The 26,056-nt window shown below is 44.2% G+C and overlaps 1 protein-coding gene and 1 pseudogene across 3 annotated transcripts in view; one reads left to right on the top strand and one right to left on the bottom strand.

The window, feature by feature from the left end:
* Nucleotides 1-6,233: 6,233 nt before the first annotated feature.
* On the bottom strand, nt 6,234-11,464 carry LOC122100770 (annotated as a pseudogene).
* A 9,145-nt stretch (nt 11,465-20,609) lies between these two features.
* The window catches only part of LOC122100762 (cytochrome b5 reductase 4), a 43,759-nt gene continuing 38,312 nt past the window's right edge, over nt 20,610-26,056 (top strand). For all 3 annotated transcript variants that reach the window (XM_042671131.1, XM_042671130.1, XM_042671132.1), the window contains exons 1-2: nt 20,610-20,797; nt 22,845-22,998. In XM_042671131.1, the coding sequence (XP_042527065.1) occupies nt 20,723-20,797; nt 22,845-22,998 (229 nt within the window). In that variant the 5' untranslated portion in view covers nt 20,610-20,722. The remainder of the gene's footprint in view (nt 20,798-22,844; nt 22,999-26,056) is intronic.

The raw sequence follows: 26,056 nt of genomic DNA, 5'->3' as shown, positions 1-26,056 counted from the left end.
CCAAGCGAATGTGCAAGGCCCTGAGTTCAAGCTCCAGTACTCACACATGCACACCAGAGTGTGTGCCCGCAAGGGAGGATATTCTTAGGAGAGCAACACACATGTGCAATGCCTAGCTGCTTCTGATCATATAAAACAATGTTTATCTAAATGAATGCCAGGAAAATGGAAACAAGAAAAAAACTGAGTGTCTGGATATTCGGTTGTCAAATGGAGAGGGGAAGGGTGCGAGAGTACAGTCATGATATTCAATGTGCATGTGCGAACATGGAACCAGGTTACTCAGGGAAGGAGTAGTGAGGGGAGGGGAGGGAGGAGAATGGAAGGATGACATAGATCGAGATGCATTGTACATCTCATAACTTAGCATCGAATTGAAAACTCCTTAGAACAACTACTAAAAGATAATTTGTTTTGATCTGTCATAGGGCCTGAACTCTGGTCATGGGCACTGTCCCTCAGCTCTTCAGCTCAAGGCTAGCGCTCTACCACTTGAGCCACAGCGCCACTTCCGGCTTTTTTCTTTTTTGCTTATGTGGTGCTGAGGAATTGAACCCAGGGCCTCAGGCATGCAAGGCAAGCGCCCTACCACTGAGCCACCTTCCCAGCCCCCTCCATGTGAGATATTTTAAGCTCTCATTTATTTTATTCCAAATGCTGAAAAATCTTCCATGTCCTTGGAGACAGCGCAAAAATGATCCCTGGTAGGACACTGTACATCGGAAGCTAAGAAACTCAGATATCCGCTGGGGTTAAGGAAACTGAAGGCCCAAGCGCAGGCAGCACTTCTGGAAAGGACAGTGCTCTTCTCCATGGGACGTCTGTTATTTTCCCAGCTATTTCCCCAGTAACGCTGATCTGTCCAGTAGCCTGGACCTTGTGGGGTGTTTGCATTCACACTCAGCAAATCACTACCAACACCAGGAGTTTGCTTTCAGGGAAGTATAAAGGATAGATATTTACCAACCTGAACTAGGCTGCTGAGTCTCCACATAACTGTGGTTGTTGCTCCCATTTTTTCCTTAAATATGTTTCAAGCTGAATAGAAACACACTGGGACAGAAAGAATGAAATTCTTTTCACGTGGACCCCTTTTCTCCTATGTCTTCCAAGACCTGGGGCACTGGCAGGGATTCCCGCGGGGAGTTGTGCGATGGTGAGAGGAACTGTCTGCAGAATACAGTGTGATGTTTGTACAAAATGTTTTTTAAACACGCGAGTTTTTTAAAGGCATTTTCCTCAAGACTTTGCTTTGTCCTTAAAAACAACAATAACAAAAACCAAAACTCTTGCAGCAAAAGTACCATTTACACAAAGATGAGGCATTTGTGGAAACATCTGGGAAGCATTTGCTGATTGCTGGGACTGGATCTGGAGCATTTGTTTCCTGGTGAGTTGGGGAGATAAAGTGAACTTTCCTCACACGCCACAAGCCCTGTGACCACACAGGTTCCAGGGCAAAACCACAAAAGCCCAGGCCTTTCCCAACAAAGCCTTTTCATACCTGACCATCAGGGCTGTGAGGAGTGGCATACAGCAAATTCACTTGAATTCCTACCAAAGTAAAAATATGAATGATTCCTTCCATTGATGCTATGGATATTTGAACCAGGCAGTTCCTAACTCAAAAGAATGTTGGCTGCTCCATAGTCTAGCTTATAGGAAGTTAGAAGCAGGAGACATTACTTGGTTACTGACTTTGGGAGATCTTCTGTGACTCCAAACACATTTCACCAGCAGTAGCATACCATATAAGCATGGACATGTCCTTGTCTTTGATGCCAGTTCAAAAGCAGTATAGTCTGGGTTTGATAGTTCCTGCCTGAGATACCAAGTACTTGGGAGGCTGAAGCCAGAGGGACCAGGGCCAGCCTGGCTGCATCCAAGCTGTCTGAGCTATAGTGTGACCTGTTTCAACAAATTCGTGTGTGTGTGTGTGTGTGTGTGTGTGTGTGTGTGTGTGTGTGTGTGCTGGTATACAGGTTGAACTCAGAGCCTCGAACTCTCACTTGGCTCTTTCACTCAAGGCTGGCACTTACCACTTGAGTCACTTCTAGATTTTTTTTTTTTGAAAATTGGAGATAAGAGTCTCATGGATTTGTCTGCCAGGCTGGCTTAGATGCTCACTATACACTATGTTGAAAATGAACTATACAACTTGTGGGGAAAAGGAGGAAAAAAAACTGGGAGAGAACACTTCCTAAAGAAATATTCTCATTACTTGACTTTATATGAACCTGTAAGCCCTCTGTATATCACCTTTGCAATAATAACAACAACAAAAAGAACTTTGTTTCCCATATCTCAGCTTCCTAAGTAGCTAGGATTACAGGTGTGAGCCACCAGCACCCTGCTCTTTCTATATATTTTAATAGGGTTATATTTCTATAGAAACATGTTACTCATTTGCTTCTCTTATTCAACTGAGTAAAGACATAACATGGAGGAAATTCCCATGCTCTTCTGAACTGTACTTTCAAAAATGGTTAGGGTTTTCTGGCTCTTTCTCACTACTCATGTTTTAATGACTTGGTTAATATTGGGATGGAGCTCAAGGCCTTATACTTTCTAGGCTGGTGCTTTACCTCTTGAGTCACACGCTGGTCCTTTTGCTCTTAATGTTCTTCAAACAGGCTCTTGTGCCTTTGCCTGAGCCAGGCTCCTGACTCTCTAGCCTCTGCCTTCTAGGCAGTAGGATTCCAGTGGTATGCAGCCACATCTGGCTAGGATTCTGATTTTTAAAGTCAAGAGTTTTGAAAAAACTTTTTTTCCTATAACCAGGCCCTTAGTGTGATGCTAGGAACATAAAGGTTTGTATAGTGTCTGTAGAGACTTATCCATCAACTAGATTCTACATATTCAAATGTGTGAAGAACTTAAAATGTTCACTCAAATACTTAAATTCATTACACAGAGCTCTGCTGCAGGCCTGGGAAGGTAGCTCACTGGTAGAGTGCTTGCCTTGCATGCACGAGGCCCTGAGTTCGATTCCTCAGCACCATATAAGCAGAAAAAGCCGGAAGTGGCACTGTGGCTCAAATGATAGATTGCTAGCCTTGAGCTGAAGAGTTCAAAAAAAGAAAAAAAGAAAGAACAAGAAAAAAAGGAAAAAGAGAAAAGCTCTGCTGCAATTATTACATTGTCTTCAAGCCTTGGATGCTACAGATGTCATCAAAATGATATATAAATATTACCTATTAGTCAAAAGTTGATCAATGAAGTTAAATCAGATTCAACAAGTTATTTTATCCAACCTTGATTGTTGTTCATGATCTTATGCAAAACAAATTGAGGTGGGTAGGAAAATGAGAAAGTCATCTAACACTGAAAAAGTGGCTTGTTACGTGTGGGGAAATACTCTCCTCAGATGAACATTGGTTGTTTATTTCACATAGAAAATAATGCACAAGGAAAAGTGAGGGAAGATATAAGTTGGGAGGGATGGGTTAGAATATTGAAAGGGGTGACATGGATCAAGATATTCTGTATTCATAAACTGCTTTGTTAAATGGCAACTCTTTTGTACAACTACTTAAAGATATTAATTAAAAAATAGCTTAGATCCATTAAACCTGTAAAAAAAAAAAAGAACAAATTCACATGGACAAGTGTGTAAAACTGAATTTTAAAAACAAAACACAGAAGGATTGATTGTGACACAAATGGTAGCAGGTCATCTTGTATGCTAGGGCTCCGAGTGCAAATCCAAGGACTGAAGAAAAAGACTAAGAGTGTCCACTTCTGACTTTATACTGACCTAGAAATTTCCTTAATCCTGCTACAATCCATCGCAACTCTCCTGATATCATTAAAACGAGATCTCCAAATGTGAACCCCTGTTTGCCTTGGTCCTCTGTGAAGCCCTACTCCAATGATGCAAAGACATGAAAAAGTGTGCGTGCAGAAGGCCAGACAGAAGAGGAGGACATATGGGAACCATACTGACTCATTAGCCTGAGGAAAGTTGGCATCCAAATCAGCAGAGAGAGAAGAAAACCAGCCAAAAGTGGTGACTCATGCTGCAGAACTGGGGGAGACTCAAGGCGGAGAGGCAGCTTTGAGGCTGCGAAGAGGACAGGGAGCCATGCTGAAAACAGAACTAGCTGCAAGACTGTATTTGCAGCAGAAACCACTCCTTCCCCAGCACCTGGGCCAGGAAAACGCCCTTTTCGAGGGATGGCCAAGGACGGAAGGTCCAGTTCTGAACTTGGGACAAGCTGAGATGCAGGTGACCTTCTGTAGGGAGCTCATGAGAACATGCACTATGCACGTCACACGCACACAGCTTACATGCCAACTGTAGGTGTGCCATAAATCATCACTTGCCACAGAACTCACAGAATTTTTAGTATCGAGGTGTGATATAATTAAAGCAAGATCTTAAAATGTCAACACACGTGTCTGTCTGAGGTCCATTTTAAGTCCTATCCAAATGGTGGTAAAGATGCAAAAAAAAAAAAAGCCTCTGTTTACAAACAAAGACAAAGAGGGGAATACGTTGGACTTGTCCATCCAATAGGCTCAAACGTAAAGTACAATCTGTGACTCAGGAAACCATGATTCAAAAAAGGGTCGCTGGACTTTTTTTATTTTTTTGCTTAGTGTGTGTGTGTGTGTGTGTGTGTGTGTGTGTGTGTGTGTGTGTGTGTGTGTGTCTGTCTGTCTGTCTGTCTGTCTGTCTGTCTGTGTCTGTGTCTGTGTCTGTGTCTGTGTGTCTGTTCTGTGTGTGTACTGGGGCTTGAACTAAGGGCGTGGGTGCTATCCAAATAAGTTTTTGCCCAAGCCTGGTGCTCTATCACTTGAGCCACAGTTTTGTTTCCAATTTTTTTTTTTGGTAGTTAATTGGAGATAAGAGTCTCATGGCTTTTTCTGCCAGGGTTGACTTTGAATTGCTATCCTCAGGTGTCAGCCTCTTGAGTAGTTTAGGATTATATGAGTGAGTTACTAGTAATTTTAAAGATAAAAATTTGGTTGATAAATAGAATGAATCCACTAATCTTATTATGACAATAGAAAGTGAAATTCTCTTGTGGAGACAGAGAACTGAATTGAACCTTCGTAATTGGCTATGCTTGCTTGTGACTACTTTCTAACTTAAAAAACTCAACTTTTCAAAGTGTCACCAGTGTAGTCGGTAGATTGAGCAGTGCACAGGACTCTCAGGGCACCTCCAGAGTACTGTTCAGAAGTCTACAATACCTTTCCTTTCCCAAACATATGTGAGAGCAGGTTTTCCCTAGCTCCCCCCCCCCCCCACCATGTGTCCAGACATGTTGACTGTTTGGAATCTCCTCCCATCCCTCCTTCACTGGCCCGTGTCCTCTCCACCACACCCCTGCCCACCGCTGCATCCTTCCCTTCCTCTTCCTTCGAGCTCTTGTAGCCTCCAGATGTGTTCAGTGTGGAATCCAGAGATTTGGCATGTGGAGAAGCTGAGTCTCGGTGGGCACCATGGCTTGTGCCTGTCATCCCAGCCACTCAGGAGGCTGAGATCTGAGGATTGTGGTTCAAAGCCAGCCTGGGCAGGAAAGTCCATGAAACTCTTATCTCCAATGAACCACCAGGAAACCAGAAGTGGCGCTGTGGCTCAAGTGGTAGAGTGCTAGCCTTGAGCTGAAGAGCTCGGGGACAGCGCCCAGGCCCAGAGTTCAAGACCTAATCTGACAATAATAATAATAATAACAACATCAACAACAAGTGAATTAAAAAATCTAGGCTGGGTGAGGGTGACGTGGCTCACCGGTGAGGCTGAGATTTGAGGACTGTCATTGGAATCCCAGCTCTGAGCAGGAAAATCCAGGAGACTCTTTCAAAAATCTCCAAGAAACCACAGCAAAAAAGTCACATGTGGCATTGTGGCTCAAGAAGTAGAGCACCAGCCTGGAGTAAAAAACATAGAAAATAGCTAGGCCGGGCACCAGTGGCTCACGCTTGTAATCCTAGCTACTCAAGAGGCTGAGATCTGAGAATCATGGTTCAAAGCCAGCCAGGGCAGGAAAGTCCATGAGCTCTTATCTCCAATAAGCCACTAGAAAACCAGAAGTGGCACTGTGGCTCAAGTGGTAGAGCACTTGCCTTGAGCTGAGGAGCTGAGGGACAGTGCCCAGGCCCAGAGTTCAAGCCCCATGACTGACCAAAATAAAAAAAGAAAATAGCTAAGGGAGAATGGCCAGGCCCTGAGTTCAAGTTCTGATACTGGGCACACACATCCAAAAATTATAAAAGCAACTCATCTAGGAGGATTTCCCCACCTGGGTGCCTGGCTGCTCCTTAGCAATCAGTTCTTTAAGCTTCTTCATGTAGCGACTCATGAAATACACATTGAGTTCAATGCCCACATCCTTCAGGTTTTCCAGAATCTTCTCCAGCCGGGACAGCGAGCAGGTGCTATCCACCTTCCTGGTGCTCAGGTACAGCGTGAAGGCCTGGAAGTCCATTAGCTTGCAGCTGTCCACGGAGCAGAGGTCCTGGATCACCCGTGTCCAGTCCACACGGGGAAAAGAACACCAGGCCCGAGGTCCCCTAGGCTCACCTGGAAGTCAGCCAGTGGGGGCTGGAAGCCGATGGCTTCGTTGGGCACCACAAAGGCCCCCAGGGCCAAGGGCTCAGGGGACCCCGGGCTCCTCTGAGCCAGGATCACTTTGTAAAGATGAGAGGGTATGGCCAGGTTGTCTAGAGAGCCGATCACCTGGTAACTCACAGTCTTCTTGCCATCATTTCTAGTCTCAGGTAAGGTCAGAGGTTCAGACACTACCCACACATCCTCGAATTGCTCTGTCTGTTCACAGCAATACATTTCTATTCTATTCCAATATCCAGAATTGTTTTCATAATTCTGAGGCACAATATTAGAAAGGTAAAAGGTTTCAGCCACAGCGTTACTTGAAAATTTGTTATTTTCAGCTGGAGCCGTATGTCCTGTAGACCAGCCACTTCCAAGATAGTCTTGATTGTGGGCGCTGAAGGCCGGAGGAATCCTGGGATCTGGCTGGAATTTGCAATGCTTTCTGTCTGCATCCCCTGTGATCTTGCTTTTGGAAATGTGTTCAAGGACCCATCGAGGGACTCGTTTTTGTCTGGTCGTAGGACGGCATGGTTTGTGTAACATCTGGTCTGTGTTCCAGCTAAAGGGAATCCAAATTGTTCTAACACAGCTGTTTCTGTAGATCAGACAGCGCGTTTGCCTACTCCTTCATCCTCCCCACTGAGGCCCAGCGCTGCACAGGGCTGGGCTGGCTCAAGTTTTTTTATTTTTTATTTTTTTTATTTTTGCTTATGTGGTGCTGGGGAATCGAACCCAGGGCCTCATGCATGCAAGGCAAGCGTTCTACCACTTAGCCACCTTCCCAGCCCCTCAAGTTTTTTTAAATCAATACAACATATTGTTCCAGATTGAATCCAGATCAGAAACAAGCATCCCATCATCTATTATAAAGACATAAATTAAAGAGGTGGGCAAAAGACTCAGATCAAGCCCCCACAACCGACCCAAAAAAAAAAAGTTTCCTAAGACTGAAGGGTTTGGGAACCACTGTTTTCAGGCAATACTTTATCTAGTCAAATTTATTTTTTATTTTTTTGTCAGTTGTGGGCTTGAACTCTGGGCCTGGGAACTGTCCCTTAGCTCTTCAGCTCAAGGTGAGTGCTCTACCCCCTTGAGCCACAGCACCACTTCTGGTGGTTTTCTGGTGGTTTATTGGAGATAAGAGTCTCAGGGACTTTCCTGCCTGGGCTGGCTTTGAACCGCGTTCCTCAGATCTCAGCCTCTTGAGTAGCTAGGATTACAGGCGTGAGCCACCAGCTCCCGGCTTCAACTTTGTATTTTGAAGGAGAAAACTACTAGGTACCAAGGTGTGATAGCATATCACACAGAATGCCTCCATTTTATGACTAAGCACCATCCAGTCACGTACACTTTGCTTCTTCCCCTGGGCTGGTTCCTGCTTGCCTGGGAATAATAAGCTTCCAGAGACAGTTTAGTTCCTGTTTGCTTGGAATTGATAAGCTTCAGTATGAGTCTAGTTTTAGGAAATGGCTTGGTTGGGATAAATGAACAAAATGCACCTAAATTAGATCAGGTGCCACTTGCTTAATGCTGACTTCTGCTTCTGTTGTTTCCTGCTTGCTTGCTTGCAGCTGTAGATTAGGAAAAAAGGGAATTTCCAAATCCTGGGTGAGGGGTATATTAACTGACTTGGTTGGAACACGGGCTATCCTACTTGGCTACCCGACACCCAAGTGTGAGAGCAGGCTGGCTAACAAAGACTCTCCACTGGCTATATATTGTGTCTGAGTGGTTGCTCCTGGGAGATTCCCCATGACAAACGTCTCTGTGAAGAGTCAAAGGATCCATGAGAAACAATAGAGCCTTGCCTTGTGAGGACTCATCTCCTTGTTGGGAATGAGTTTATTTCATCTATAGGGAAATTCCAAATCAGCTTCATTTCGGGCTTTCCAGGGAGACCATTAATTACTCCATTAAACAAATATCCAAAGAACTCCTTACTGAAGGGTATACATTGCAGCAGAGATGTAAAAACTGATCAGCAACCATAATAAAAATAAGCAACCTGCATAGGTATAGACGGGAGAGATGTTGGCTCTTCCCACAGGTGGCTGTTCCACAGGCTTGACAGTGTCAGAATCATCCTCAAACTCTTACCTCCCTCCAGTCTGCTGTTTGAGCATCTCGGCTCACGTGACTAGCCCTAATCATAAGCCTCCAATCCCTGACTTCAAAGGTAGATCCAAGATTGGGAGTCAGAACACCAAAGAGACAAATGTTTCCTCTCATGCTTTTTTATAGGCAAGAAAAAAAAAAAGACATTTCTCAGGTGCACTGACACCTTAATCCTGACTTCTTTTCAATATCACTGGTCAGAATGCGATCACATGATTGCGGAAACCAATCACGGGCAAGAATGAAGTGATCACTGTTGGCTTGGTCCGACCATGATTCTCTTGGTGTTTGTGAAAGGACGTAGCTTTTCCAAAAGGGAGAGTTGCTAACGGTACAAAATTAGGGTTCTAACAAGAGTAGAGGTGAAGGTAGAGAATAGCTATGAGATAGGCAACTGGCGAGGTCTTACACAGTTAATTGCAATTATAATTGAATACTACCATGCTACATAGGATGAAACTCAGAGAAGCATTATAAACATCACCTCTACCTGATATCCTTCCCTCAGTTAATCTGTAGTCTGAAAGCCTGAGGAATGCCTAACAGATTTTTAAGATGCGCAGCCTCATTTTCTCCCATCTTCATGAATAACTGCAGTGTGGTCTGTAGTTTTCTATAAATCCACAATTATGTTTTATTCAATAACTAAAAGTAGTTTTCGGTAATCTTTTGTTAGGGCTAATATTCAAATATCTCACCTTTTAAATGTCATGATACTTCCAGGTAAAACTTGGCTCCACCGTTAAGCTGGGAGAATATTTCAAAAGTATTAATTCCATTCAATAAGTCAAGTATTTTTCTAGTCTAAGTAATTAATAAAAGTTAGAAAAAATATGAAAATATATTATTCAATATGGCCTACTTTCCCTGCAACAGCCCACACACCATCTGTCTGGTCTTCTGATAATATAAGCCAATCAGAGCAGAGGTATTTTCTGTTTTGATTTTTCTGTAGCATCAGTAATGAATAGATCACGTAGGAAATGGTCCTTATTTGTTTTCCTCTGGCTGCCTTTCCTGACTACCTTAAATAGAAAACCCCTAAGGTTCCTTTCTAATTCTGTCTATAGAATTCTTACAGGTTTGTAATTGTCTCCTTCACATGTTTGTTTTCTGTTTCCCAACTAGATTATGAGAACTGTGAGAGCTATAAAAAATGTGGATCCTTTCTTTATCTGTATGTTTGTTTGTAAAAAGAGACCTTACTATGTACATTGCCAAGGAGGTTGGCCTTGAATGCTCAATTCTCCTGTCTCTGCTTGCCAACTGCTATCATCCCAGGCCTGGGCCTCCACGACCAGCAAAGTCCATCTTATTCCATAAACTTACTTATTCATAACTGATCAATACATTCATTCATTGAATTTAATGTTCTTTTCAACATCATCTCTCATGGAGACGTTTCATGCTATAGTCTCAAAGCAAAACCTAAATCAATCTTGGTGTTTATCATATTTTGGCTACTGATATTTAGTAATATAGGATATTACATTTGTACCATCAATAACATTTAGTACAAAATGTCTCACGTAGTAAAATACAATTTGTGAACAAAGATCAATTCCTGTTTAGGTTAGAGGGAAATAATTGTTCCTTTTATACAATTCGTTAGGTATGGGTAACCTATTTGAGGCTAGAATAGAAGTTTAAAAATGTCTAGAATCAAGAACCTAGAATATTTTATAGCTCACAGCTGAACTTGTGAAAATCCTTTGTATCCTCATCCGAACTGGAATGGCCTCTCGTGGCTTCTTATCGTGATGATAGCACACAGGGGTGTGCTGCCTGTGCACCTGAAGCACTCGGGCCGCATATATTGGTTTTTGTATTGAGGCATTATTCATGGAATCAACCTAGGCACCCATCAACAGATGAACAGATAAAGAAAATATGGCATATATATACGATAGAGCATTATTCAGCCTCAAAAGAACAAAGTTATGTCATTTACAGGAAAATGCATATTCTTTAGCTAAAACAAACATCTCATATTTTCTCTTGTATGTAGAACCTATATCTAATATAATAATAATAATAATAATAATAATGGTAGTAGAAAGGGAATTATTTGGGAAGAGGAAAGGGATCGTGGGGAAGGGAATAAGAGAGGGTAATTGGGAAAGGGACCAAATAGGATCAAAGTATACGCATGTATGAAAATATTTAAGAAAATCCATTATTTTGTACAATTAATATATGTTAATAAAATGCCAACTATAATAGGAAGCATGAGATGTTTCAGGTCATTAAATATCATACTTTATTGTGATTTAGCCAAGCAAGATTGCTCCAGCAGGAACACAGGAGTGGCTGTTTGCAGTAGAGGTATTCATTCCCTTCCTATCTGGGTGTGATTAGCATGGACTTGCTAAATCTCTCCCTCAGCCATCTGTGAGCACCTTCTTGCTTTAAAACAACACAAGCCAGCTTGGCCCAGTTTGGTTTTTGCCACAACTGTTATCTTTGCCTTAAACCTGGGAACATTCTCTAATGCCTGTAGCTTGGAAATGTCAACTCGGACTAAGAATCTAGTCCTTGAGATTAAAATAAAGATGGCTATTAAATCAATGATTTCAACTGAAATTTTGTTGGTATAAAACGTTGGCCACAGACAATTGGAATCTGTCAGAAAACTCTTAAGCATTTTCGTTAAGGAAATTAACCATTTTATTTACATAATCTCTTAATAATTCCAAACACATTTCCAAGTGATCCGAGTTCACCTGCCTGCTCTCTTGCTATGTTCACCCTGTGACAGTGCGCTTTTGTAATAGCAGCTTCCATGTGAGGTCCTGGGTTTTAGCAGGACTTTACTTACAAGACCACTTGCCTAGGTTGGAGGCTGCCTTTGCTGCACATATGATAGCACCCATAGAATTCTTTCTGAAGGAGTTGCTCTGATCACCAGGAATCAACGCCTCCTCCTGGCACCCCAAAGACAAAGCTACCCCAGATCTACCGAGGACAGCCAGGAGACCAGTGTGAATAGGAGCCATGCTCTGAGAAACATCTCAAGGTAGAAGAGACACTGCCACCATGTTCTCCATCAAAAAAGAACACAGTGAAAAACTTGGAACCCGTTCAAAATAGGCTTCATTCTGTTTATGACATCTGGTTCATCAAGTTTAGTGTGAGGAGGACTAATATCCATCTTTTGGTGTAGGGGGTTGAAATAAGCCATTTCATGGAATAACCTACCATCTGTAAAGGCCTTACAATTTTAAAACAGTTTATCATAGATTGAGGCTTCACTGTGTGTCAAGCATACAACAGACATTCTATACGTGTAATTCCTTTAGCCTAGCCACAACTCCAGTCCACTGAGTCACAGGTAGGTGTATATCCATTGTCATGGGGTTCATTTCCTAGAGAAAATCCTATCTCATCGTCCAGGCAGGGAGGGGCTAAGTAAATGGACTGTTTCTAGTAAAGTAAATGAATGGCCAAGGAGCACACGTTCACACACATCCTATGTACATATTCATAGAATATACACAGAATATACGTTACACACATAGAATATATACAATGAAAATATTCTTAGAACATATAGATATGTTCTATATGTGTATATGTATCCATTCTATGTATGTTATGTGCATTTTATGTATATATTTATAGAATATACACAAAATATATATGTGCAAAAATATAGATGCATTGAAAAGACACATGAAAAAACATGTTTATTATATACATATTGACTATATCTGCCCATACAATGTGTGTTATCTATATTAGAGCACATACACATATGTATATATAAATGATCATATACATATACAATGCATGTGTGTGTTTATATGGTGTGTGTGCATGTGTGTGTATCTAATGTGTCCATGTGGTCTCAGAGGGAGGGATCGGGTCATTTCTCTGGGGGACTCAGCACCCCGCCTTCAGAGCCCAGGACTGGGACTCAGGACCCAGCACCACCATAGGCCTAGAAGCCACTAGAGCGGCGGAGCCCGAGCCCGGAGCGAAGCCCGGGAGCCAGCGACCGCCGCCCCCGTCCTGAGACCGCGGAGCCGCTTCCCGCTTCTAGCCCTGGAAATGGCTGCAGACTCAGTTGTTCTTCCGAGACCCCGTGCGGGGCCCACGCCACCCGGCGGTGGCGGGTCGCGGGGGGTTTCCGGGGGGAGGGGTGGTGGCGGGTCGCGGGGGACCCGGGGGCGGGGACAGTGGCGGGGACGGTGGCCCCGCCAGGTATAAAGCAGGGTCGGCCCGGCGGGTCCGCAGAGCCGGGCCATGGCTGCCGCGGGGCGCGGGGGGCGCGCGGGGAGCCGGGCGCGGCGCGCGGACGCGGACTCGGGGTGCGGCTTGGAAGCGGCTGCGCCCCCGTCCCGTCCCGGCGCCGGCGCGCGGGCTGCGCGGGTCCCCGTGCGGCTCCCGTCGCCGCTCGAGGCGGGGCCCGCGTCCTGCACACCCGCCGTTTTCTGGAGGCCGTGGGTCGGAGCCCCAGCGGAGGACCGGGGGGCGCCGCGGCCGGGCGGGCCGGAGGTGAGTGCCTGCGTGCCCGCGCCGGCGTGTGTGGTGCGCGTGCGCAGGTGAGCGCGTGTGTGTGCGTGTGTGCACGTGCGTGCATGTGCGTGCGCGGCCTCCGGCTCCGGAGCGGGTACGGTGACCGGGACTCCCCTGCTGTGTCCCCAGGTGCCCGGAGGCCGCGGCGGGACCCCCGCTCCAGGGAAGAGCTCCGCGCACCGACACCCGGTCAGGTGAGTGGGGCCGGCGGGCCGGGCGGGGCCGGGGCTCGGGCCGGCGGAGGCAGGCGACCCCCGCGGCGGAGGCGGGCGACCTGGGAACTGGACCCGGCCTGGCGCTCCCAGCTGCAGGGCGGGAACGTGGGGCAAGGTCAAAGCCAACCGAGATGTCAGTGCCTGGAAAACGGGTTTTGTTGTTGTTGTTTTAACTATTTTATTTCACCTTTATTTTATTTTTAATTCAAATGGGTCTGAAGTATGTATATTATTATATATAATATTCTACTATGTACATTATATTCTGTTATGTACTGTATATATTATATGCATTATATATTATTATGTCTTATTCTAATATGCACATTATATTATATACATTATATTATTATGTGTATTATATTATGTACATATATATTATGTTAGGTACATTATATATTATGTATATTATTATATTATTACACTATATATTATGTACATTATATATTATTCTGTATATTATCCTAAAATGCACATTATATATTATTCTGTATATATTCTATTATACACATTGTATATTATTCTGTATATTCTATTATGCACATTATACATTATTCTGTATATTATTCTTTTCTATTATGTACATTATATATTATTCTGTATATTATTCTATTCTATTATGTACATTATATATTAGTCTGTATATTATTCCGCAGCAACTCAGCAGGAGGGGAGAGAATTTTCCAGCAAGCCAGGCTTAGCACTTAGCAGGAAGTGGACATTAGAGAAAAGTCCATGCTAGGAGGGCGGCACACGTTTTATCTCAGTGGTGGGGGCTCCTTTTCTGTTCCCTGCCCAGACGTGGGCTTTCCTGTACGACTCCCCGCGACTTGTACCCGGGTGACGGTGACAGCCTGTCGGGTGATAGGGACGGTCACCGTCGGGCGCCTTGCTGGCTGGGAGAGCTGCTGGGCGAAGCGCCTCGTGGAGGTGGCCAAGTGTGCAAGTGTGTGTGAGCAGCCCACAGGCGTGAGTCCGTGCTGGCGGGGCTGTCTGGGGGAAGGACGCCTGGGCACAAGCACTGGGCTGGATTTGCTCTGCTCTGGTGTGTGCTCATGGGCAGAGGGCTGCTTGGGCTTCGCAGAGGGCAGGCGACATCTCAGGGACTCGTGTTTCTGGTCGCCTGGCTGAGTCTCCAAAGAAGCTCCACAGGCCGAAGGACGCGGTGATAGGGCAGAGGAAGGAAACTGAGGCCCTGGCACAGCATGGCACAGTCGGGGAACCCTGGGGAGCTGGAAGCCGGGGTGTGGAGTGTGGGCTTTCCTGGAGAGCCAGGACTTGAACGTGCTGGTCAGGTTTGTCTGGAACCCTTGTGAGCTTTTGCTCTGGTACTTCTCTCATTTTGTTTTGATTCATTTCTGTCTTGACCACTACTGTGTTTCTCATTCTTTTCCCCCGGGTCGTCGACGTATTAGAAGTTCATGATTATTATTATTAAATTAGGAATAATGTCAGCACCACTATATTTATTGAACAAACTAATGTTATTAGGCATTCAGTGTGTGAACTCTGGAGATGTTTTCGCCAGAAACGTTTAGAAACTTCATTTTTCTAGTGTTGTCTCTTACAATGGAACCATAATGCAACATTGCTCTGGTTAGAATATCTCCACTTTTGTGGAGACACAGGGCTGTGGAAGATGCATTATTCACAAGGAGCCGCTCTGGGCTGGGCAGATGCAAAGTTTGCCCAGCCTTCCAGTGCAGCTGCTTTGGGAGCACTGGGCATACGCTTCTGTGAATGACCACACACAGGCTGCAGGGCTTCTGTGAATGACCACACACAGGCTGCAGTGAAGTCACTGCCCTGGCCCTGGAGTGGCCCAGGCTTCGGCCCTCACTCTCCTATCTTTTTTTTGGGTGAGAACCAAATAGGCCAGATGGTACATTTCAGACTTATTAGGTATGGTAAATTATGAGATAATCACTTACACGTGTCTTTATATCAATCTGGTGTTTTCAAATTTGGTTGAATGGACAGAGAGAGAGAGAGGAAGAAGGCGGGCTGAAGTCTGGTGTAGCAACAGGTAGCTTTTCTATACTTTAAGATGCGCTTTTGAAAATATTGGTTTTGGTACTTCTAGAAGCTTACATGGACTACACGTGTAGCAAAAGAATTAAATCTGTGAATTTTAAGACAGACAGTAGGTGTTTAGGGTGCATAATATTTTGTCATCTTCACAAAGTTGGCTGTCATCCATATTTTTAATGTATTGGTAGAAGTCATTCCTCCAAAGGAATTTGGAAATTGAAAGACAAACTTTGTGTATGTGATATGTATATATAATGTGTGTATACATACATATATATGTATATATACACATATGTATATATATACACATTATATGCGTATGTACCTATCTTAAACATTGATCTTATGTTTATACAAGACATTATACGGATTTGTTTGTTCTAATTTATAGCTTGGATAAGGATTTAAAAGGATCAGCCATTTACTGATACTTTGGTGAACAATCATCATGAAAGCTGTGATAAGGATATTTTTAAACTATTGCAAGATTTTATCTAAATGTCTAAATCGACTGTTGATTCTGTGGAGCTTTTGAAATTTGACCATTTCACAAATGTGAAAAAGATAAAACAAACAAATGTTCTGTTTCTTTCAGATTATTTTGGCCCAAGTCAAAGTGTTATGATTACTTATATCAAGCAGCAGAAGTTCTTCTGAAAAATTTTCCAGTTCAAGCCACAATTTCATTTTATGAAGATTCTGATAGTGAAGATGACACTGCCGAGATGACCTGAAAATTAATCTAGTTACTCCAGAAGATATGCAAAACAGAAGGACTTGAATTTATTGTACAAATGTATCATAATCTTTTGAAACTAATTTATTTGTATATACATTATTAATAAAATGAAGTATTTTGTAATTACTGTGGTACTTTGGCCTGTAAGAATTAGATGTTGGGATTTAAAAGAGGTACCATTTGCAAGTGTCTTGACTGTATTAAAAACCCTGGGGGCCTACAAAGGATCATTTCAGCCAGGTATCAGTAGTTCACATCTGTAATTCTAGTTAATCAGGAGGCTGAGATCTGAGGACCATGGTTTGAAGCCAGCCTGGGCAGGAAAGTCTGTGAGACCCATATCCAGTTCACCAACAAATAGCCAAAAGTGGAGGTTTGGTTCAACTGGTAACACACCAGCCTACCATACCTGGGGCAGCACTCAGGCTGAGTTCAAATCCCAATATGGCACACGTGTGTGCGTGCATGCGCGCATGAGCACCCACACAGAGGATAATTTTGGTCTTTTTAGTACATTACAGATTTATCTTTATTTACTTGTTTTTTCAGACAATGACAGCCCTAACTTTTTCAAGGCAGGGTCTTGTAATATACCTCACAAGAAGAGGAAGAACACATACCAACCACATACTTAGGTGTTTGGGAAGGTGGTGAAAATCCTTAAGGCCATTTTCTATCATTGAGAAACAAAACCCAAACTTAGGGCTCTTAAATTTTAGGGATTACTAACAGGAAAGGGCTCTGGTCCTGGTTCAAGTGGTATCTTAGCAAGATGAGACTCTGAGTTCAGTACCCAGTACTGCTAAATACACAGTATGGGGGGAGAGAACAAAGCAAAGCAATAAAGAACAAACTTTAATAATACTATTCCTGTCTTTAAATCTTGTGGTAAGGGCTGGGAAGGTGGCTCAGTGGTAGAGCGTTTGCCTTGCATGCATGAGGCCCTGGGTTGGATTCCTCAGCACCACATAAGCAAAAAAGAAAAAAGCTGGAAGTGGCGCTGTGGCTCAAGTGGTAGAGTGCTAGCCTTGAGCTGAAGAGCTGAGGGATAGCACCCAGACCCAGAGTTCAGGCCCCACGACCGGACCTTCCCTCCCTCTGCCAAAAAAAAAATCTTGTGGTAAAAGAGAAAGTATGTTACATACTGTACTCCACTGATGGATCCCTAAATTAAAATAAGATGTTTAAATGGGAGTGACTTACATAGAACCTAAAACAATGGAGCCCAAAAGCCAGAATATAAAAGTTTTTTTTCAATTTTTGTCTGATAGAGCTAAGATCCTTGCCAAGTAGGAAACATATCAGTATCAATTTTTTCCAGGCACTGATGGCTCACACCTGTAATTCTAACAACTCAAGAGACTGTGAAGTGAGGGATGATGGTTCAGAGCCAGCCTGGGAGATGGGCACTGGTGGCTCACTCCTGTAATCCCAGATACTCAAGAGGCTGAGATCTGTGGATCGCAGTTCATAGGCAGCCCAGGCAGAAAAGTCTATGAGAGTCTTATCTCCAATTAACCACCAGAAAACCAGAAGTGGAACTGTGGCTCAAAGTGGTAGAGCATTTGCCTTGAGCAAAAGAGCTCTGGGACAGTGCTCAGGCCCTGAGTTCAGGCCCCATAACAGACAAAAACAGAAACAAACAAAAAACCAAAGCCAAAGCCAGACTGGACAGAAATGTCTGAGACTTTCTCTCCAATTAACTAGGAAAAAGTCAAGGTAGGTGGGCTCAAGTAAAACTGGGTATTGCAATATATACATAAAGCACATATATGTAAAATTAATTTCTGTATATGTAAAATATATATGTAAATCAATTTTCTTTTTGCTTTTCTTTCCCTGCTTTTGATATTCTCAAGTGAAAATTTTCTTATGAGACGTGAAATGGTTTCTCAGTGATTAGTTTTTCCGTAGATACACAGAGGAGTAGTTCCTTAATGAGACAGAAAACAGACGATTTGCAAAGTGGAAGAAATATAATAAGCAATGTTCATGAAGTTCTTTTAGGTCATATATACAAAGAGCTCAACCACAAGTAGAACTTTAGCCTTTAATATAAGCTACATGTGGGGCTAAAGAGGGAAGACTGCAAGTTCAAGACTTTCTTGGGACAGTTAACAGGATCTTATCTCAAAAATTGTTTTCTATAACCAGTATGCTAAGGGTAGAGGCAAGGATCTGAGGTAGTTAGCTAAGAAAATATCTCTTGATGGCTGGGAAGGTGGTTCAGTGGTAGAGTGCTTGCTTGCTTGCATGCATGAGGCCCTGGGTTCGATTCCTCAGCACCACATATACAGAAAAAGTCAGAAGTGGTGCTATGGCTCAAGTGGTAGAGCGTTAGCCTTGATCTGAAGAGCTGAGGGACAGCGCCCAGATCCAGAGTTCAAGCCCCGTGACCAACTGAAGAAAAAAAAGAGACAATTATTATGAATACTTCAAACAATAGGTTTTAAATATTTTAAGTAGAAAGTTTCCCAATCCTATAGTTTTTCTCACATTTGAAGTATTTCTTAAGTACAATGGTTTTGTCCTTGGTATGATTATGTTAGGTAAATGTTCAAATGAGACCCTGTTCACTCATCACCATTTCATTTCTCCCCAAAAATACTTTTACCAACTACTAAAGTTATTTCATACCAAGTAATCACATGACTAATACCAATGTTCAATGCAGATCCAAACAATGCTATCTTTATATAAAGAGATTCCCCATTTCACAGAAGTGACATTGAACCTCAGCTAGTTCATACATATTTTCTTATTGTGAGAGCTTTGTGTCATGCTGACTCTAATCTTGTCTGATCACATCTCCAACTTACCTTACTCAGATATAAAATAACTATTAAAAAATATTCAAAAAGTGTCTGAACACCTACTATAGGTTAGGAATTGTAATAGTTACAAGTTATAGCTCCTCTCAGTTCCTGCCAAACCTTGGGTGAAGGTGACTCACACCTGAGAATCCTAGCTACCTAGGAGGGTAAGATCTGAGGATCTGAATTTGAAGCCAGCTTAGATAGGACAGTCCATGAGATGCTTATCTCCAATTAACAACAATCATAAAATACAGGCCAGTAGCTTGGTTAACATGTATTAGCAAGAGGAAGATGTACTACTGGAACACCATGACAATTGCCCCAGTTGTGTTGGTGGTTCTTCATTCATGAGTTTAGTCTGGCAAGAATTGGCTAGCTTGTAAACAAAGATGGTGGGAAATAAGCAGAAATGTGAGGTCTTGCAATCAACCATTCCAAACTAGTGTCTTTCTCAAAGGACTTTTTTTTAAAGACTTCTTGACAAAACAATGAATTCAGTCTTGCGGTCAAGAGAAGGGTAATGATGCTGCTGTCCTGATTAGGTGCCTGCAGTTTCACACAGGTTCAAGATAGTGGCTGCTAAAATAAGGGATGGAGATGGATCTCATTAAAATAAGGCCATTAAAATGTGTTGGATGCACAGAAAGAAATAAGGCAGTCATATTATGTACAACTAGAGAAGACTATAGTAAAGTCACTAGCACATACAACTGAATGCAGACAAACATATAAAACTCCTAATATTGTTTCTGATAGATTTTTATTTGGCAAATGTGGCCATGGAGGTGAATAAGGAAGAAACATACAGACAGCAAAGACAAGGATCATCTCTGGCGTTCTTACTAGAGAGCAGGACTAAGGACATTCTTTATTGCAGGGCCTGGGATTGTCCCTACTCCTGCCCAGCACTGCAAACCACAAAGTAGAAGACTTTTTTTCTGATTTGTATTTCTGATTCACTACAAAATGTTGAATTTATGTGAGAGGGTCAGAGATGGAACAAAAAACTGGGCTTTGTTCGCAGGCCATTGGATTTGGAGAGTTGATGAAAAGTAATGTATCTCTCAGTGAACTTGGTTGAATGCAACATGTAGATGACAACTTGGTTGTGGTTTTTTGGTTGCTGTTTGTGCCAGTCCTGGGGCTTGAACTCTGGGCCTGGGCACTGTTCTTGAGCCTCTCTGTGCTCAAGGCTGGTGTTCTGCCACGTGAGCTTTTTTTTTTTTTTTTTTCTGGCTTTTTCTGTTTATGTGGTACTGAGGAATCGAACCCAGGGCTTCATGCATGCTAGGCAAGCAGTCTACCACTGAGCCACCTTCCCAGCCCCTTTGATGCTATTTGTGTATATGCTGATAAAGTTGATGACTGTCTAAATTCCCTCGGACGAGTGTTGGTGTACTGGGTGAAGAGCCGCTATGACACTTCATTCAGCACCGGAGCTCGGGACAGCGGCACGGCTGGCGCTCTCCACTTGCGATCCCGCAGTGCTGAAGTCAGGGCAGGGAAAACTGAGCATGCGTACTCGCCAGGTCCGTAACTAAGCGTGCGTAATCTCATGATCCCGCCTCCAACGTGTTGCGTCATGACGTCAGGCGACCCCGGAAGTGGGTCCGGGCTTGGCGTCTGCCCGGCCACAGAGCCGGATCGAACGGCGCTGAGCCGTGCGGTGTGGACTCCGGGCAGGGCCGGGCCGGGCCGGGCCGGGCCGGGCCAGGGGTCCAGGATGCTGAACGTCCCGTCTCAGTCCTTCCCAGGCCCCAGCTCCCAGCAGCGCGCCGCCTCTGGGGGCCGCAGCAAGGTACGCGGGTGACCCCGGCGCCTCCGCCGGCGTCTCGGCCTGGCCGGGCCTAGTAGAGGCTCACGCTTCCTTCCCCTCCTGTCCCCCTGTCTGTCTCTCCCCATCCCCTCCCGTCCCCCTGTCTGTACCTCCCCATCCCTGCCCCATGCCCCTGTCTGCCTCTCCCCATCCCCTCCTGTCCCCCTGTCTGTCTCTCCCCATCCCCTCCTGTCCCCCTGTCTGTCTCTCCCCATCCCCTCCTGTCCCCCTGTCTGTCTCTCCCCTGACCCCTCCTGTCCCCCTGTCTGCCTCTCCCCTGACCCCTCCTGTCCCCCTGTCTGCCTCTCCCCATCTCCTCCTGTCCCCTGTCTGTACCTCCCCATCCCTGCCCATGCCCCTGTCTGCCTCTCCCCGACCCCTCCCGTCCCCCTGCCTGCCTCTCTCCTGACCCCTCCTGTCAACCCTGTTTGATCCTCTCAGCCCCACTCTCTGATCTCCCCAATCTCCAGACCCCAAATTCTTCCTCCCCATCTTTCCTGTGTCTTCATCCCTCTTATCAGTTCCCTCACTCCAAATCTTTTCCCGAAGTGCCCACCTGTGGGACCAGCTCTGGCCAGGTGCCCGATGAAGGTCCTCAGACTCAGCCCCTGCTCTTCCCCATCCTTCCTTCCCTCATCTGGTCCTCCCTTCCAACACCTGCTCATCTCTTCCCACATCTGGGCCTCCCTCACCTTACTCCATCCTCCCCTCTCACCTTTTGCTCTCTCCTGTTTGGGAGTGGTGGATGAGGCCAGTCCCTTGCAGAACCGTGGTGACAGCCATGCCAGGGTGGGGACTTCTGGGCCAGTTGAGGAGAACCTAGAGGAGAGAATGTCCACAAGCCTCCCGTTAGGTTTAAGGACATTTCTCCAAGTCATACCATTTATACTGCCTTCCTCTAGTATGTGACAGTTTTAACAGTGTCTCTTGTACTTGTTACTTGCTGTCTCTAGAGCTGATATCCTGGAGTATTTGTTGGGCATAGTGACTGCTAGCAACAGGTGGCATACAGAAATATTTTATATTTGCAAAATTGGATGCAAATCCTGTCCTGGGTGCCCTGCAGTGTGAAGGCCACTTGTTCCCACTGTTGGGTAGCCACATCTTCCTGCTTCGCGTCTGAGACTTTCACCTGTTGAGTCACTCCTTTTTATTTTCATTTCTGGACTACTTTTGAATCGTAGTATCACTTTGGGGCTTTATTATTTTCTTCCATGTGGACTGGAGTTCTAATCTCAGATCAGTATGTGGCCTTAGGGAGCTGTACTTTTCATTTGCTTTTATCACAAGGGTTTTTGAAATGTTTACTGGTGACTGTGTGCGCTCTCTGTGTTTTCTGTGTTATTTCACTTAATTTTCACAGTGACCCTGCGATGGGAGCTTTTACTGTACCATTTCACAGAAAAGGAAATTGAGTAAGAAATCATGTCTTAGATCATGAAGGCTTGTGATGTGATCATGTTTGTGACATTGCATTTATGACTGTGTATTTCTGTTATCCAACCTTCCAATCCTGCGTCCCTTCCTTCCTGATGTTTGATCTGTTTCTCTCCTTAATCTAACTTTTCTAGAATTAGAATGTGAATTGCTGCCTTTCTCCATTAAAATTGCCAACTACCTTCTTTTGTTGGGCAGTTTCAAACTAAAATGGCAATCCTCCTACTTTGTTTTCTCCCTATCTACAATCAGAGGCTCACCCATAATCCTAACCCATTTCCAGCTTGGGTAGGAGATGAGGTCTCACTAACTTTTTACACCAGGTTGTCTCAAACCAGGCTCCATCTCTGGAGTAGTGGTGATCACTGCTCTGAGCCACAGCACTTGGCTCTCTTTATGTCTTTGAGACCTGATCACATTTCTTGCTCAGGCTGGCCTTGAACTTCCAATTTTCCTGACTCAGCGTTTTGAGACACTTTATCTTTTTAAATGGGAATAAAAATAATGAAATATCCTGAAGACTGGTAGTAGAGAGGGGGCTGAAAAGAAAAAAAACAACTCAAAGAAGCCATTTTTTTTTTCTTTTTTTAAGGTCCCTTTAAAACAAGGCAGAAGTCTTATGGATTGGATTCGACTGACCAAAAGTGGAAAGGACCTGACAGGTATGCAAGGCAGACTGATTGAAGTCACTGAAGAAGAACTTAAGAAACACAACAAAAAAGATGATTGCTGGATATGCATAAGGGGTAGGTTTATTAAGTACTTAAAAAAATGTTGCCTGGGTTTTCCACTTACAGGGTCATATAATCATTCTGTGGTGCTCATGCTACCTTGTGAGCGTCAGGTAACACCATGTCCTGACTTTGGACAGTATTCCTTACATAACTGTGTTCATTTTGATGTAGAAAATACCTGACTTCTGAAATGGAAATTTTGTCTAGCATCTCAGTACAGCATTCCCTTTGCAAAGAAACAAGTGTTTGCCAGGAAATTTAATGCCAAACCGAACGGCAGAATTATCCAGAACACACAGTGTGTGTCACATCATTTTCCATCTCAGAGCCACATAATTGAGTTCTGTTGGAAAAGATGTGTCTGAGAACCCAGGGGGAGCCAGAAAGGCTACATTAAAGCCCATCCTTCAAGTCTCATTTTCAGCAAGTTGTTTTTAATCTTCTTTCTTAGCCATGCCAGTTCCTGAGTTTTCTAGCCCATACTACATTGTAAGTTTCACATTAGAAATGAGAGTATCAGAAGAAGACAGAATATGGCTTTCATTATGGATGTGAAGTCAGCTAGATCATCCTAAAGTAAGATAGGCCCCTAATGCAGGGCAGGAAATTTATATTGGGAAATGCACAGGGACACAGTCATGTGGTGATTAAGGAAGAGGGATCGGAGGATATATGATGGATGTATGTGTGTGTGTGTGTGGGGGGGGGTAATTGTGTGGTTTCATCTAAAGCCATGGAGTCCTGTGTGTGCTAGGTTCTATACTTACTAGGTTAAGATACTCGTCTTAACCTTGAACAGAATTCAACCTATAAAAGATGCAATTTACCTGGGTACATTGGTTCAAGCCCAGAATCCCAGCTACTTGAGGTACAGAGATCAGGGGGTTACAGTTTGAGGCCTTCCAGAATATAAAAATCCTCAGGCGTCCATCTCGGTGGATGGCTGGGCACATTGGCAATGCCTGTGATCTCCAGCTTCAGGGGAATCAAAGTGAATAATCTAATAGTGTCCTGGTTATTTTTTGGTGGTAATGAAGTTTGAACTGAGGCCTCACAGTTGCTAGGTAGATACGTTGTCACCTGACACTCTATCGGTCCCTTGTGGCACTGGTTATTCAAGACAGGGTCTCACTGCATGCTTGGGCTGCCTTGGCTGCAGTCCTCTATGTGTGCTCTTCTATCATGGGCATGACTTGGACACTATTAGACATTCCTTCTCCTCTCCCCTCCTTTCCCCTCCTTTCCCCTCCTTTCCCCTCCCTTCCCCTCCCTTCCCTTCCCTTCTCCTCCCCTCCCCTCCCCTCCCCTCCCCTCCCCTCCCCTCCCCTCCCCCTCCTCCCTCCCCCCCTCTCTCTTTCTCTCTCTCTCCTTTTTTTTGTTGGTGGTGAGGCTTGAACTCGTCCTGGGCACTGTCCCTGAACTCTTCAGCTCAAGGCTAGCACTCTACTACTTGAGCCACAGGCCACTTCCGGTTTTCTGGTGGTTTATTGGAGTTTCATGGCTGGCTTTGAACCACAATCTTCAGATCTCAGCCTCCTGAGTAGCTAGGATGATAGACGTGATCTACTGGCACCCGGCCTTCTCTTCTCTTGTCCTTTTTTTCTTTTTCTTTTTTTTTTCTGGTGGTACTGGGATTTGAATTCAGAACCTTGTGCTTGTGAGGCAGGCACTCTGCCACTTGAGGCACCCCTCTAACCCTTTTTGTTGTAGGTTATTGTTCTCATTGGGTCTCTCATAGATTTTTTTTTGCCTTGGCACTCTTAGACTACAATCCTTCTACCTCTGTCTCCCCCACACTTGCTTATTGGTGGAGATAGGGTCTAAATGACTTATTGCTTAGATTGGCCTCAAATTGTGATTACAGATGTGAGCCACTGTTTCCAGCTTAGAGTATGAAGTTTTCAGTGACCATGATATGGAAACTTCTAGCAGGTGATGACATAACTTGTCCCAAGCTAGAACTGTTCAACTCTCCAGGAACATCTGATGTGGTTCCTACCAGTAAGCTGGACCTAAGATTCTGCCAGGTGTGAAAAGATCCTTTTGTTTCTTACAGGGTTCCAGTATCCCACCCCCTCCTTTCCTGCTGCTTATCTCTTTACAGGCTGCAGGCACTGGTTCAAAGTGATTTCTCTTCTGTGCCTGAGTGCTTTGCTTGGGATTGGTGGAGACCCATTCCCCAGGAGCACTCCTCAGCTGGCCCAACTGCAGGGGCCTCAGCTCTGTTCTGCAAGATAGAGCTGCTTCTGAAGACTCATATTCTATAGGCAGTGAGAGCTTATGAGAATCTATATCCCCGCTACTATTCATTTGATATGCTGATGGGTAAAGGACTGCACTGCTGTGCTGGCGTCCACTGTCACCTCTAATGACTTCAATATATGACACCTTTTCCATCAAGGTTGCTGGAAATTTTACAATTTCTATTAGGGAAATGTGTTCTAATCTGACAATAAGTAATCCTTTTCTTTTTTCTTTGGAAAAGTAAGTGTATTGTTTTTTCCTTTCCTTTCTCTTTCTTTTGTTGGTACTGGTTCTGGGGCTTGAACTCCAGGCCTGGGTGCTGTTCCTTTTATTTTCTTGCTTAAAGCTGGTGCTCTACCACTTTAGTCATCACTCCACTCCTGGTAGTTTATCAAGGATAAGAGTCTCTTGGAATTTTCTGTCCTGTCTGATTTCAAACCTCAGTCCTCAGATCTCAGTCTCCTGAGAAGCTAGGATTATAGTCATGAGACACTGACACCTGACTTTTTTCTTTTATCTTTTTCTTTTGACAGAGCTTGTTTTTAATTTTATCATGGGACAGTCTATTTAGACCTGCTGCCATGTGGAGGTAGTGGCAGTGAAGTTCTGTAGAGGGTTTGGGGGATGGTGGTAGCAGATTAGAGGCAGGATACACTTAGGTTAGGAAAATAAGATGTGTGTGTGTGTGTGTGTGTGTGTGTGTGTGTGTGTTCGAGATAAACTTGGAGCCCTGAGCATGGTTGCGGCAGGAAGTGAGAAGACAAATTTCACATTTTTTCTCTCATGCAGAATCTAGATTTTAAAAAAAGACATGAATGTGGGAGGC

The sequence above is a fragment of the Dipodomys spectabilis genome, unplaced genomic scaffold, assembly GCF_019054845.1.
Source record: "Dipodomys spectabilis isolate Male_0828 unplaced genomic scaffold, ASM1905484v1 ptg000600l, whole genome shotgun sequence".
Taxonomy (NCBI): Eukaryota; Metazoa; Chordata; class Mammalia; order Rodentia; family Heteromyidae; genus Dipodomys; species Dipodomys spectabilis.
The sequence above is the reverse complement of the archived record's forward strand: the minus strand, read 5'-3'. Positions and strand labels throughout refer to the sequence as shown.